This window comes from Lissotriton helveticus, chromosome 2_2, assembly GCF_964261635.1.
Source record: "Lissotriton helveticus chromosome 2_2, aLisHel1.1, whole genome shotgun sequence".
Classification (NCBI taxonomy): Eukaryota; Metazoa; Chordata; class Amphibia; order Caudata; family Salamandridae; genus Lissotriton; species Lissotriton helveticus.
The window spans coordinates 486119322-486135294 of record NC_136060.1 but is presented as its reverse complement, the minus strand read 5'-3'; the positions used below and the strand labels follow the sequence as shown (position 1 = coordinate 486135294).

Genomic DNA, 15973 nt, shown 5'->3' with positions numbered 1-15973 from the left:
CCGCTGCTGTTTGTGATGTCCTTCTTGTGAGTGTGAGAAGCTTGCACCGCTGCTGTTTGTGATGTCCTTCTTGTGAGTGGGAGAAGCTTGCAACTCAGCTGCCTGTGGTCTACTTGTGAGTGTAAGAAGCTTGCACAGCTGCTGCCTGTGATGTCCTACTCACTACTCTACTCACTACTCACTACTCTGCACTCACTACTCACTACTCTACTCACTACTCTACTCACTACTCACTATTACACTCACTACTCACTACTCTACTCACTACTCTACTCACTACTCACTACTCTACTCACTACTCTACTCACTACTCACTACTCTACTCACTACTCACTACTCTACTCACTACTCTGCACTCACTACTCACCACTCTACTCACTACTCTACTCACTACTCACTACTCTGCACTCACTACTCTACTCACTACTCTACTCACTACACTCACTACTCACTACTGGATGTATGACGTTACAACGCATACTTTTACAACGCTTACCTTTACAACAAAATTTTTACAACGCAAAAACCATTACAACGCATGTATTTACAACGCATGTTTTTACAACGCAGGTACCTTTACAACGCATACCATTACAACGTGAGTATTGGTAAGTATATATTAATTTTTTAAATGTCAATTATTTGAAATTAATATAATTTAATTTATTTTTATTTAATTTCATTTAATTAATTTAATTTAATTTTTATTTTACTTTTTTTACCCTATACCCCTGTACCCCAAAAACCCCAAACTGACCCTGAACCCTAAAAATACCCCTTTACCCAAAAACCCAAAACTGACCCTGAACCCTAAAAATACCCCTTTATCCAAAAACCCCAAACTGACCCTGAACTCTAAAAATACCCCTTTACCCAAAAACCCAAAACTGACCCTGAACCCTAAAAATACCCCTTTACCCAAAAACCAAAAACTGACCCTGAACCCTAATAATACCCCTTTTACCCAAAACCCCAAAACTGACCCTAAACCCTAAAAATAGTCCTTTACCCAAAAACCCAAAACTGACCCTGAACCCTAAAAATACCCCTTTACCCAAAAACCCAAAACTGACCCTGAACCCTAAAAATATACCTTTACCCAAAAACCAAAAACTGACCCTGAACCCTAAAAATACCCTTTTACCCAAAACCCCAAAACTGACCCTGAACCCTAAAAATACCCCTTTACCCAAAAACCCGAAACTGACCCTGAACCCTAAAAATACCCCTTTACCCAAAAACCCAAAACTGACCCTGAACCCTAAAAATACCCCTTTACCCAAAAACCCAAAACTGACCCTGAACCCTAAAAATACCCCTTTACCCAAAAACCCAAAACTGACCCTGAACCCTAAAAATACCCCTTTACCCAAAAACCCAAAACTGACCCTGAACCCTAAAAATACCCCTTTACCCAAAAACCCAAAACTGACCCTAAACCCTAAAAAAAGCCCTTTACCCAAAAACCCAAAACTGACCCTGAACCCTAAAAATATACCTTTACCCAAAAAACCCAAAACTGACCCTGAACCCTAAAAATACCCTTTTTCCCCAAAACACAAAACTGACCCTGAACCCTAAAAATACCCCTTAAAAAAAACCAAACATATAACATTTTAAATATAATTATATACTTACCAATACTTACGTTGTAATGGTATGCGTTGTAAAGGTACCTACGTTGTAAAAACATGCGTTGTAAATACATGCGTTGTAATGGTTTTTGCGTTGTAAAATTTTCGTTGTAATGGTAGTGCGTTGTAAAAGTTGCGTTATAAAGGTAACATACCCTCACTACTCTACTCACTACTCACTACTCTGCACTCACTACTCTGTCTGGGTTAAGGGTTGCAGACAGACTTCCACCGCCACTCGTAGTAAAATACAGCACTGTCTGGGTTAAGGGAGACCCTCGAGGCCCCGGTGTCACTGCACCTGCTGCACCCCTGGACACCCACAGCCACTGGTAGTAAAATACAGCACTGTCAGGGTTAAGTGAGGCCCTCGAGGCCCCGGTGTCACTGCACCTGCTGCACCCCTGGACACCCACAGCCACTGGTAGTAAAATACAGCACTGTCGGGGTTAAGGGAGACCCTCGAGGCCCCGGTGTCACTGCACATGCTGCACCCTCACAGCCACTGGTAGTAAAATACAGCACTGTCTGGATTAAGTGAGACCCTCGAGGTCCCGGTGTCACTGCACCTGCTGCACCCCTGGACTTCCACCGCCACTCGTAGTAAAATACAGCACTGTCTGGGTTAAGGGAGACCCTCGAGGCCCCGGTGTCACTGCACCTGCTGCACCCCTGGACACCCACAGCCACTGGTAGTAAAATACAGCACTGTCAGGGTTAAGTGAGGCCCTCGAGGCCCCGGTGTCACTGCACCTGCTGCACCCCTGGACACCCACAGCCACTGGTAGTAAAATACAGCACTGTCAGGGTTAAGGGAGACCCTCGAGGCCCCGGTGTCACTGCACCTGCTGCACCCTCACAGCCACTGGTAGCAAAATACAGCACTGTCAGGGTAAAGTGAGGCCTGCTGCACCCCTGGACTTCCACCGCCACTCGTAGTAAAATACAGCACTGTCTGGGTTAAGAGAGACCCTCGAGGCCCCGGTGTCACTGCACCTGCTGCACCCCTGGACACCCACAGCCACTGGTAGTAAAATACAGCACTGTCAGGGTTAAGTGAGGCCCTCGAGGCCCCGGTGTCACTGCACCTGCTGCACCCCTGGACACCCACAGCCACTGGTAGTAAAATACAGCACTGTCAGGGTTAAGGGAGACCCTCGAGGCCCCGGTGTCACTGCACCTGCTGCACCCCTGGACACCCACAGCCACTGGTAGTAAAATACAGCACTGTCAGGGTTAAGGGAGACCCTCGAGGCCCCGGTGTCACTGCACCTGCTGCACCCCTGGACACCCACAGCCACTGGTAGTAAAATACAGCACTGTCAGGGTTAAGGGAGACCCTCGAGGCCCCGGTGTCACTGCACCTGCTGCACCCTCACAGCCACTGGTAGTAAAATACAGCACTGTCTGGGTTAAGGGAGACCCTCGAGGCCCTGGTGTCACTGCACCATGCTGCACCCTCACAGCCACTGGTAGCAAAATACAGCACTGTCAGGGTAAAGTGAGGCCATCGAGGCCCCGGTGTCACTGCACCTGCTGCACCCCTGGACACCCACAGCCACTGCTAGTAAAATACAGCACTGTCAGGGTTAAGGGAGACCCTCGAGGCCCCGGTGTCACTGCACCTGCTGCACCCTCACAGCCACTGGTAGTAAAATACAGCACTGTCTGGGTTAAGGGAGACCCTCGAGGTCCTGGTGTCACTGCACCTGCTGCACCCTCACAGCCACTGGTAGTAAAATACAGCACTGTCTGGGTTAAAGGAGACCCTCGAGGCCCCGGTGTCACTGCACCTGCTGCACCCCTGGACACCCACAGCCACTCGCTTTTTCAATTTGTTTTTTTTTAAAGTTTTACACTTTGCTTTGATGCAGATGCTTTCTTACACTGTGGCATGGAGTCATCCTGCTCAGCTCTCGGCCTCGCCACTGCAGGCATATGTTTTCAATTATCTCCACCGTGATGGCGAGATAATTGAAGATATATGGCCTTCTCCTCTTAAGACAATGCCTTTCAAGTCTGCCCTACACGGAAAGAAAACACAGGAAAAGCACGAATGCCGCCATTCCCAGCAGACTGGTGAACGCGCCCACAACATCTGCATTACATTATCGCGGCACCCTGACAGCTCATAATTGAAATTAATGGACTCCTGTGCGCGTAACCACTGAGAAAATGCCAAGATGACGCACGCTAAATTACAGATAGCCTATCATGTCAAGGCTACTAAAAACACAGCACAGCGAAGACGAATGAACATGCACATGCCATAAAAAAAGCGCGTGCACTAAGGAATGTGGCTGTCCGGACCCCTAAAGACACTTTTTTTTTTTTTCTTTTACTATAGAGCTCGGAGCTCCGCCCCACTCCGTGGTGACGTAGGCCCGAGCCCTAAAAATGATGAAATAATGAGGCAATACTGTTACAAAATGTGCCACATTATGCCACATAATTTACCTTTTCTTGCTGCATAATTTAGCCCTCTTCTGTAGCATAATTCCAGTGTCTCCAGTAAATGCCACCATAATCTCATCAGTTTGTGTGCACCCCCACCCTGCAACATCCCTGACCTGCTATCACTGAGCCTTGAAGAAGATTTGCCCTTGTGCACAGGTAAGTTTAGGTCAATCTTTACACAATTGTAAGTTCATTCTTTAAGAATCATGAATGTAGAGTTACACTCGTAAAACAAGTCATTTGTTCATCCTAGTTAAATTTACTGTAGCCAAAGCTTTTTATCATCATCCTCTTCACAAAAGGATAAATAAGTACATTTAAGTTAAATCCCCCATTGCTTCACAAGTGACTGGTTTAGTAAAGCATTGGCTGAGACTGTCCTCTCTCACTGTGAGCAACATGACAGGCGAATTCCTACAGTAAGACGATAACGGCAACTTAATTGCGTCTAGGGTGTACAGCATACTGGCTATTATGATCTTATATTGTTTGTAATCAAGTAAATGTACATGCATAAAGTCATGGTCCTCGAGGAAAGTGTACTCCATATAGCATGGCTCACATCAATCAACCTGGGAAGGTGGTGGAGCTCTACGCTGCGTTGATGATGATGGTGAGCGGGGGTCTGATTTCTTTGTGTCTGAGGTTGAAGGCGTGGTAGGGGCAAGGGTCAGTAGGAGATTCTGAGTGGATGGAGGACATGATGCATGTTGTAGTGGGTGAACAGCCTTTACGACGTGGCTGTTACACCGCCGTGCCGTTACAACGCTGTCTTTTCAACGCAAGTCGTTACCACGACTTGCGCTGGAGGGCGCTGCAGGACAAGGAATTTTTTAATTTACTATCCAACACCTTCCCTACTGTACGTAGGCTGGTGTTGGAATAGTAAATTAAAAAATTCCTAAGTCCGCACCCCCTCCAAGGCAAGTCGTGGTAACGACTTGCGTTGAAAAAAACGCGTTGTAACGGCACGCGTTATAAAAGTACGCGTCGTAATGCCGTACATCCGTTGTAGTGTTGGTGCAGAGAGGTGTCCGGTCAGTAAGGAAATGGGGCAGGAGGAGCGGGGTGCTCACATCTCATGTGGAGCTTATACCTTCTCAGAATTGTCTTTTGTGGGGGCCCCCCTTACTTCTGTCTCTCTTACAGGTTTCAGTTGTTGTTATTTATGAAATCTCTGGCCAACTCCTGCTTTGCAGTGTCTTTGTGCTTAACCACCTCTCCATCTTACAGGCTTGATGAGGCAGTCCACGGAAGGACGAATCGTGGTTGTCTCCTCGCTCACACACCGGCAAGGGAAGGTGGACCTCAGGCACCTCAAAGGAGAGGGAACGCAAAAGTTGAGCATGAATGGAGCGTACAACAACACCAAACTCATGAACGTCCTCTTCAGCAACGAGCTGGCAAGGAGGCTGCAGGGCACAGGTGGGTGAGAGGGAGTGTGGTACACCACTGGAGTCTTTCCATTCAACTATGGGAGATACACCCTGAGCTTCTCCCAAATATTATTAAAAAAATTGGACAAACCACACAGTGTAAGGCATTGTATTCAAATGTATTGATTACTAAGACACAAGATTTAGAGAAAGTTCATCAATATGGCTTCTGAAATTAACCAAAACTTTGACGTCTGGTACTGTGGCATGGAGTAATCGCCCATGAGGTAGCCAATGCATCTATCTGTCCATCCGAAACCTTTCCATGGGCAGGAAATACTGGATGCCCAGCAGACCAATATGTGTGCCGCAACAGAGGAAGTGCCTTTGCGAAACATTCTAGCCCGTGAAAAATACCTGTCATCTAAAAACCTGTGCCCTTACAGATGCTGTGCCAGAATTTGCTAATACCACTAAATTCACCTGCATACATGTTTCTGCCATTTTAAATTATTATATAAGTGAGTGACTACAAAATATCCTAATTTGCTGTGGTCAGTAATATCAGAATGTATGACGTTACAACGCATACATTTACAATGCATGCCTTTACAACGCCGTTTTTATATTGCAACATCCTTTACAACGCATTCTTTTACATTGCATGCCATTACATCACATTTTCAGAAACTACCTTTACAACGTATTCCATTACATCACATTATACCTTTACAACGCATACCATTACAATGCATACCATTACATTGCATTTAAGGTAAGTGTTGGATAGTATAGGGGTAATAATTTACTATTCTAACTCCAGTGAGTGCAGCGGTAGGGTAAGTGTTGGATAGTGTAGGGGTAAAAATTCCTATTCTAACTCCAGTGAGTGCAGCGGTAGGGTAAGTGTTGGATGGTGTAGGGGTAAAAATTCCTATTCTAACTCCAGTGAGTGCAACAATAGGGTAAGTGTTAGATAGTGTAAAGGTACAATGCGTTGTAATGGTATGCATTGTAATGACTTAAGATGTAATGCCTGCATTGTAGTGACATGCGTTATAATGACATGCGTTGTAGTGACATGCAATGTAATGGCTGCGTTGTAATGGCATGCTATGTAAAGGATGTTGCGATGTAATCAGCCGCGGGCCGTGGAGGGAGTTACGGTGGGGCAGGGAGGCGGGGAGGGGGAGGGGCAGGGTAGAGGGTGCTAAAAACAGGCATATGGATCATTGCAGGTAAGTACACAATTTAATTAATAAAACGAAATTCATAGCGCGCACAGCATTGCTTTTTGCCATGCAGTGCGCGCTACGAATTTAGTGGAGGTGGCCAGGCGCGGGCGGGGCTAGTGGGCAGGATGATTTTATATACGCAGGAGGAGCTCCTTGCTCTCAGGGAACACTGCAAATCCTGTCGCACGGTTTTCCCCAAACCTCCCAAGGGTAACCGGCGTTGTCCTGGCTGCAGTTGGCTACCTGGTAAGGGCACAATCTCAGATCCTCTTCCCATGCCCAACAAGAGTAATTGTCTCTTACTCAACACCAGATCCTTGGCGAAGCATGCTCTGGATGTTTTCAATCTACTGATAGATACAAATCCTTCCTGTCTTTTTTTGACTGAAACCTGGCTGGGAGAGAGCTCAGGTCCAGATATTGCCACTGCTATCCCCCCCAGTCACGTAATCCTCAGGAAAGACAGACTCTCCGGGAAGGGGGGCGGAGTCGCCATGGTGGTCGACAGGCGCATGGCCTGCTCAGTTATACCCACGGATTACATTCAGGGCTGCGAGACTTTAGGATTCTCTCTCTCCCTGTCGCCACATCAAGCATGTGTAGGGCTCCTGGTCTATAGGCCCCCGGCCCCCTTGGGCTCCTTTTTGGATGAGCTCTATTCTGTTATATCCACGCTTTGTCTTAGGTCTAAACACTGTCTCCTCTTAGGAGACTTTAATATTCATATGGACACTGTGGATGCCCCAGACAGCATCAAGCTGATTGACATCACCTCCTCACTAGGGCTTGTTCCCTATCTCTTGGCCCCTACGCATAGTAAGGGTCATACTTTAGACCAGGTATTCTCCACAATCCCGATTAATTTGTCCTCCCTCGTACCGGTTCTTTGGTCCGATCATTTTTTAGCAGAATTTCAGATCACTCACGTTGTGACGGGCTCCTTCAGTGGGCATGTTCGTCCAGCCCATGATGTTAGAGTCTTCCACAGGGTCTCACCAGCCATGTTGGCTCAGGCTCTTTGTACCCACCCATGCCAGCTGTCAGGGCGGCTGGAGACGGATCTCGAGCTTCTGCAAACCTGGCTTTCCCAACGATTCGATGAATTGGCTCCCCCCCGGGCCCATCGGACCAATTCCACGACTGCTTCCGCCCCTTGGTTTTCCTCTTCGCTTGCTGCGATGCGACGACAATGCAAAAAAGCTGAAAGAGCATGGCGCAGGCACTACGACATCAGTGCTAAAGAAGCTTATAAGGAGCTCATTAGAGAATACCAACATGCCATTACCGCAGGGAAAAAATCTTATCTGGCGAAAAGAATAGATGCAGCCTCTAATTCCTGCAAAGAAATTTTCAGGGTTGTAAAGGATTTCATCTCCCCTTCCTGGTGCACCCCCAAAACGCTGCACTCAGAGCTCTGGATCACCGAGCTTGCCAACTTTTTCGCCAATAAAATAAAGACCATCCAGGCCTCCTTCACTGCAGCCAATGTGGTCGGTGATCAGGAAAAGCCCTTGCCCTTCTTGCTCCCGAACCCGGAAGGTCCCGCTCTTTGGGACTTTCCACCGCTCACCCTCCAAACCTCCCTGGATCTCCTTTCCAAACTGAAATCAGGCTCCCCGTTAGACCCCTGCCCCGCTAAACTCCTCGCTCACGTGGCTCCTGTGCTTAACTCTCTAATCAATCCACTGCTGAACCTCTCCCTCAGTACAGGGGTGGTCCCTCAGCCGTGGAAACAGGCCCTGATTTTGCCTCTCCTAAAAAAAGCCAACCTAGACCCAAAGGTCCATGCAAATTACAGACCTATTTCCCTCCTTCCTGCACTGGCAAAAGTTGTGGAGAAGCATGTCCATCACACTCTCGCTAACTTCCTCGAGACACATGATATTCTTCACCAGTCGCAGTCCGGTTTCCGCTCTAATTTGAGCACTGAGATCGCTCTGCTTGAAGTCACCGAGGCCATTAAGGAAACACTGGACCAGGGAGGGAAAGCTATGTTGATAATGCTGGATCTTTCGGCGGCCTTTGACACCGTCCCTCATGACCGTCTCCTGGCTAGACTCTGGGAGATAGGTCTAAGGGGGCCGGTGTTCAGCTGGTTTAAGTCCTTCTTAGCCAATCGACAACAAACGATCTGGGCTTCTCCTTTCTCTGCCACCATGCCGCCATTGGAGGTGGGAGTCCCTCAGGGCTCTATTTTGAGCCCAACTCTCTTTAACATCTATATGACCCCTTTGGCGGCACTGGCAGAAGCTCACGGGGCTCAGATTGTGTCGTACGCTGACGACACGCAACTCCTGTTCACGTGCGACAGAGATTCCGACTTTGATGGAGCGAACATCAGGGATTGCCTTGAGGCGGTTTTTAACTGGTTTTGTCAGAACAGCCTTAAATGCAACTCCGACAAGTCGGAGGTGCTCTTTTTTGGATGCCCCTCGGACCCCAGGTGGAAAGACTGGTGGCCTACTGCCATGTTTCCCCCTGTAAGCGACTCTGAGGCCGCGAAAAACCTGGGTATACAGATCGACAACTGCCTTTCGCTCAAAACCCAGGTCCTGGGATTGGCGGGTAAATGTTTCGCCATCCTCAAGATGATTAGGAAATTTCTGCCCCTTCTGTCTGTGGACCATTGAAGAGTTACGGTTCAGGCCCTGATAGGTTCGCGCCTCGATTATTCAAATGTGCTGTATCTGGGTCTGCCCGAGTTCCTCCTGGCTCACTTACAAGTCGTCCAGAACTCTGCGGCTCGTGCCATCTTCGGTCCTAATAGGAGAGCCAGCGCCAGTGACCTGCTCAAAACTCTTCACTGGCTCCCTATTCGAAAGCGTATCGTATTCCTAACGCTAACGATGGCTTTCAAAGCGTTGCATGGCTCGGGCGCCAGGTATCTCCAGAAGCGGATATCATTCTACCTTCCTTCCAGATCACTCAGATCTTCCACTCAGGCCCTGGCCGTAGTTCGGCGATTCATCGCGCCCGGTGGACGCTCCTTTAAACGCCTCGCACCGCAGTTATGGAACGCTCTACCTCTTACACTCAGAACTAACGGCAATTTGCTGGCCTTTAGGAAAAATCTTAAAACTCTCCTTTTTGATCAGTAGTTGCCTCTCTCGCCCTCCATTCCCTTGCCGATGAGGATCGTAAGCGCCGGGACACTTCTCGGAGTAGCCGAGCGCTATAGAAATCCCCTTTAACATAACATAACATTAAGCGGGGAGAGATATGCTCTGTGGGCTGTGAAAATGTGGTGACGCCTAAGCCAAGCAGGTTTAACTATTCTATACAGAGTGTTAAATGAATCCATCCAAATCGAATCGCAATGCATATTCATCTGCTCTCCCCACAATTCATCGGCAAGTTTAAATTCTCCGTCTGCTTCCTCCTCAATAGCCCAATACCAAAATGAGACCTCCTCTTTGCCTGCCGGCTTTGCCACAAGCTGTTCTTCTAAGTAACTATCCTTCCCTAATAATGTGTCGTGCTTAGCCTGTGACTGTATCCAGCTATTCATTTGATAATACTTAAATTTAGAGAGGCCGGACCCCACTTTCTCCCGGAGATCTTCCCAAGAGGGCAAAGAGGCCCCTTGCAACAGGTCCCCCCACGTTGAGATCCCCGAATCTCTCAGCGGGATACTCAAACTTTCCTGGAAACATGCAGGAGTGCCCGGAGAGTCCCATAAAGATGCACAATATGAGAAGTATCCCAACCCTACTCTCCTTCTTATTGCTAGCCAACTTCATGCTATCGACTAAAGGACTTTCAGTTTAACTTTTTTTTTACATTTCTGGTCCCCAAACTTAAACAAATAACCCACTTCCGACAATCCAACTCCCTTTAACATGGCCCTGAACATCTCTCCCACAGTTGTAATAGTGGGCATTTTCAACAACATTCTTGAATGGGATAACTGGAATGCCCACGCATAATATTGCAAATCAGGCATTGCCAGTCCTCCTTTCTCCCTCTTCCGCCTAAGCTTTTTCCAAGCTAACCTGGTAGCTCTGTATTTCCATACAAATGAGTTTAATTCTCCTTGGCATTTCACTATTTGCTTCGTGTCAAACGCTAGTGGAATGGAATTAAAGAGAAATGTTAACTTGGGCAATATAGACATTTTAACTAAATTTATCCTACCCAGAATGGATAAAGGAAGGTGGGCCCAGGATTTCAACTGTTTTTGGCAGACTTTAAAGATACGATCAAGATTAAATTCAGGGATCTTCCCAACATCCTGAGTTATTATAATTCCTAAGTATCTCATAGTGGAGGAGATATGGTGGTGTGTGGCATCCATATTCCATGCCATTACCTGCTGTTCTTCAAAATAATTTGTTTTCACATAAACAAACTGATAAATATAAACAACTGTCTCTATTTTGAACCTTGTCCTTGTGCCATATGACCACAGGACCAAAAGCATTGTTCAGATGTGCGATATCACTGAGAAAACTTTTGTTGAAAGTAGGAAATTATTGGTGAGAAAGGATGCAGGGGCATATTACCAACCAATAGAGATAATTTTTGTCTCTAACTTGTTTAGAGACAAAAATTATCGCCGCACATCGGCGATTTTTATCGCAGATAAACCTTGCTATTAGCAAGGTTTATCGCAAATGCGATAAAAAACGGCCGCAATGCATGAATATCGCTGAAAAGTCAGCGATATTCATGCATTATCGAGCAAATGCTCTTAGCCATGTTATCCACCTCCCATTGGTTAACATGGCTAAGAACTGCTCAGGGCAGGTGTTAGCTTTTGGAGATATTCGTGCTTAGCGCGAATATCTCCAAAAGTTGGTAATAGGAGATAGCGATGTTAGCGACTGTTCCCAGTCGCTAACATCTTGGCACGCCCACTTTGCATGTCATTAGTGATAAATATCACTGACATGCAAAGCGGGGCCCAAGATGCTCGCTATCTCCTATTAGCTGTCGCTAACTGGTGTTAGCGACAGCTTGGTAATAGGGAGATAATTTTATCTCCGCTTTCTTGGCTTTTAAAGCCAAAAAAGCGGAGATAAACCCCCTTGATAATATGCCCCGTAATTCATTGTGCAGTACCTCAGAAGATTAGTATTGGAAGATTTGAAAATATAAGTTGGATGATATCTTATGGATAATATATCAAATATATTGTATTTAGTATTACCTATCTTTTGTGTATGTTTGTGTTTAATTTTTCATGTTGAAATTTCGTTCTGAAAATGTTTGGGTAGCTTCTGTCTTACTAAACACAATTTAATAATAAAAAAACAATCTTTAACATTCACAAGATTGATTTTGAGGTTTTCTCAAAATGCTCTCTCTAATAACACAGTAAGATTGAAGTGATGTAAGTTGTATAGATTCATTAACATCTCTTTAGCTGTAATCAATCCCTTATCTGAAAGACCCATCCTACGACACATGCCTTTGGGTTTCCTCTTAAAATGGCCTTTTCAGGGTTTCGTCTTAAAATTCGTAATTCATGGAAATTTGGGCTTTCCTTTCTTCATCATACAGTAGATAAAAGCCTAAAAGAGGACTCTCTTTAATGTGTTTCCTAAGGGTGAATTTGATGTCATTTTCCTGCATTCACAGAGAGAGGGATTGGATCTGACTCTGGTAGATTATTTAAATCTTGTGCTTAGAAAGGGATGAACCCTCCCCGGGCATGTGCCGCCTGTGGAACAAGGGCCAAAGGTCTGCACCGATGGGACAGGCTTCCCAGGAACCTTCTGTAAACAGCTGATGTAGGACCAGTGTGACCTGAACCAGGTCAACACTCCTGAGCACAGACCAGGGGTCAAGGCTATCCTTCTGTTGGCCATTGGCCTAGTGTGACCAGTGTAGGGACAGCCTTTCGTCAAGTCAACAATGCTTACAGTGTTATTTACTGTGGGTCTCTGAGGTGCCAGGCATTACTGGCCTCATTCTGAGTGTCCTGGACCCACACCCAGATGCACAACTAGGGATCCCGATATCTCCCTGAGGGCATAGCTAGCAGGTATTCTTAGGTGAACCCTGAGATATGAAGAACTGCTGTGTGAATGTGTAATTTTGCATCCAAGTCATTCTCCATTCCTCTGTACAATTTCCTGGCTCCAGGAAAAGCAGGTCAAGTCCAACAGGTTTGTGATGTTTCCACGGACCATATAATTCTGATAGATTTGGTAACTCTCATTAAGTGTGCCGTAAGTCCACTAGATAGGTGTTTTACACAATTAGCTCAGTAGGCCATTGGACCCTGTTCAATTGTCATGTCTGCTTCTATGCTTTACCGGTCAGGGAGGCATCACAGAGGGACACTCGCCAAGAAAGCCTGAATTTCCTCTTCCCAGATCCACCTTCTGATGTATTGAAATATTTCAGAAATATTTCAACAATATACATTCTCTCTACTTTTCTCCCCAGTGTGTTTTTTATTCCAGGCTCCCATCTCATGCGTTCACCTCTTTTGTCTAACGAGGCCAGCGTTTCGCCAGTTTTACAACCTATTATATTTAGCATTTTTTTGTGATGCCACAAAATGATTTCTAGCCTCATTTCCAAAAAGTGCCTGATACTCCTGCTGTTTCAGGTTAAGCTGATATTGTAGCTCACCATCATCAATATGCATATGACATTGTTGAATGATATCAGTCTCTATTCTAGTGGCTTCTTTCCATCTCTATGTTTTTTAGTGCATCTGTTTATGTCCTCTGATCGCAACCTTATATGCTTCCCAGACCTTATTCCCAGAGCCTACAGTCATTTTCAATGAAATCGTTCTCCATTGTTCGTTGTAACCCATCTACCTCTTCCTTTTGTTAAGGAGCCAGATATCCAATTTCCATCCCTGGTAATCTGATACTCTACTTTTATCTACATCTACTTCGAATGGTGAAACATTGGACATGCCCCTAGCAACGTAGTTTACATTATTATATCTGTTTACATACATCGCTTATGTAATGGGTTAATCTATCCTTGAGTAGGAGACATGAGCCCAAAAGTAAAAAAAACTGCTTCTCTGTTGGATCATTTTGTTGCCAAACATCTGCCTGGCCATAGACATCCATATGAGTTTCTCCACCATATTATCTGCCTAATTCTTGGTCCATTGTGAGATTTGTCTTCTCCATCATCAGTATTCCTTCTGGAAGTTGTAGCCAGAGTTGGACCGGGGAGAGCGGCCGCACAGTAGGTGTAATGGATGGTAGAGACCCTTGACAATTGTTTGACTACAGGGCCACCAACCCCGTCTGCCCCAGACGGGTACAATTTACCCAGTACTAGGGTAACTTTGGATAGCCAAGTATAAACTGCCTTTGCATACCTAATCTTGGTATGCATGCCACATAAAAGTTTCTGAGGACTTTGTATAAGTCATCGGGGGAGTGCTAGAAAAACAAACCCACCCTGACGACTGCCCAGGACCTTAAATGACTAGTAGTGTAGGGCAGAAACATGTTGGCGCAATAAGGGTCATTGTGCCATAGTATCCTCAGTGCCCCTTTCATAGTTATGTTTAATCTTTAACATCCACCCTGCTAATAAAGGGATACCGTGGGAGTGGAGGAGAACTGTTTCTTTAGATGTTACATCCCCCTTGATAGAAATATATGAAGAGCTCCCAAGCCTGACTGTTAGGGGTCAGAATGAACCCGCTGATGAAACATGCTACTACTGAGTATGTGAGAGCTACTTATGAAAAAGGATTAATTTTCTTTTGCCTGTCTCCTGAGGTGGTGTGTGGGCATGGCACTTATCAGCCACCCTCTTGAAAATTGTCTCAGGCAGAGGGATACCTTTATGTTTATTGTGCAGCGGGTGAGTACCCAACATATCTAGAACTACAGATGCCTAGATGGGAGGTTAGCAGAACAAACCAGGACTCATACCCTCTTCCACATTCTGGCCAACACTGCTTAGCAGCCCTGCAGATCAACATAGGATCGCTCTATGACTGTGGAGGGGACACAATATTGTGATGAGTATAGCCCGCACTCCAGAGGGTATACAACCTTTACAACGAAACTTTTACAACGAGCTACCATTACAATGCAACTTTTACAACGCAAACTATTACAACGCATTGCTCTGGGGGGCGCTCTAGGATAGGGAATAGTTTAATTTACTATCCAATAACCTTCCCTACTATCCACGGGGACTGGAGTTGGAATAGTAAATTAAACTATTCACTATCCAGCACCCCAAAGCGCTATGCGTTGTAATGGTATGCGTTGTAAAAACCGCGTTGTAAAGGTAGGCGTTGTAAAAGTATGCGTTGTAACGTCATACATCCACTCCAGAGTCCATGTTCTTGCCAAGGACAAGAACAACCAATAGTTACCTCATTCCAACAACTGGCAATGTGCACCTGTAAGATGGGTCTCTTGTTGGAGAGTCATGTCTGGGGGGAGGAGGAGGTGCTTCTTAATAATTTGTGTAAAATCCCTCTCTTTAATTTGCTCCCAGGTTGTTCACATTCCATGATAGAACTGTCATCTTCCCATACAATTGGATCTTGCTGTTATTTTCTGCCAGGGTATCCAATGAGGGTGGCCGCGGTCGGCGTGTCCCTACTTGTGCTCCACGCCTACTGCACATATCAGCAGTGCTGTTCCATGTGCATTGCAATTGTGGGAAATGAAAAGTAATTCCAATTTATCTCCCTCCACCTCGCCCGCACTGCAGTTCCCCAATTCATTACCAACCCGTCACCCCATAGTTCCTATATCAGTTCCTAACAACTAATGTTGGCTATCACAGGATGTGAGTGCAAATAAGTGAGTATTCCCCTCTTTTGCAAGTATCTTGGCACCATTTTCGCTGGCATGCTTTAACTTCAGTACGTCCAAAGAAGTAATATTGGCTCATTTCCGTGACCCACCCTTCCACATCCCCTAGTTCTTCTCTGCTGGAAATTTGCCTTTCTGCAGCATCACCCCAGATTTTGTTTTCCTTTTTGCTGAACCCTATTTTTGCTGGCTAATAGACCTCTGTGTATTTTCCCCTTTGTTGGCCAGTTGTAAAATGCTTAGGCTCCCAGCTTTCAGCATGCAATCATCATACCTCTAATTGGCATATTTAATTTACCTCTAAGACCCTAGCATATGATGTCCATGGTCTATTATATATGTGGTATATGCATAGTTTAGTTTAAAGCCCAGAGGGCGGGGTCAGGCTTAGCTAAAATCAGAGGTGGATTGCCGATCCCTGGGAACACCGCCTGTTGTGGGGTGGTGATGACAGCAACGGAGGCAATGACAGGACTTGTGTTCTGCCAGAGAGGTATGAATACTCATTT

At 45.9% G+C, this 15973-nt stretch overlaps 1 protein-coding gene across 1 annotated transcript in view; it reads left to right on the top strand.

Moving 5' to 3' along the window:
• Nucleotides 1–15973, top strand: part of LOC144821558 (retinol dehydrogenase 12-like) — a 149365-nt gene that overhangs the window by 86093 nt on the left and 47299 nt on the right. Inside the window, exon 4 of the mRNA XM_078678744.1 lies at nt 5325–5516. Coding sequence (XP_078534870.1) covers nt 5325–5516 — 192 coding nt within the window. The remainder of the gene's footprint in view (nt 1–5324; nt 5517–15973) is intronic.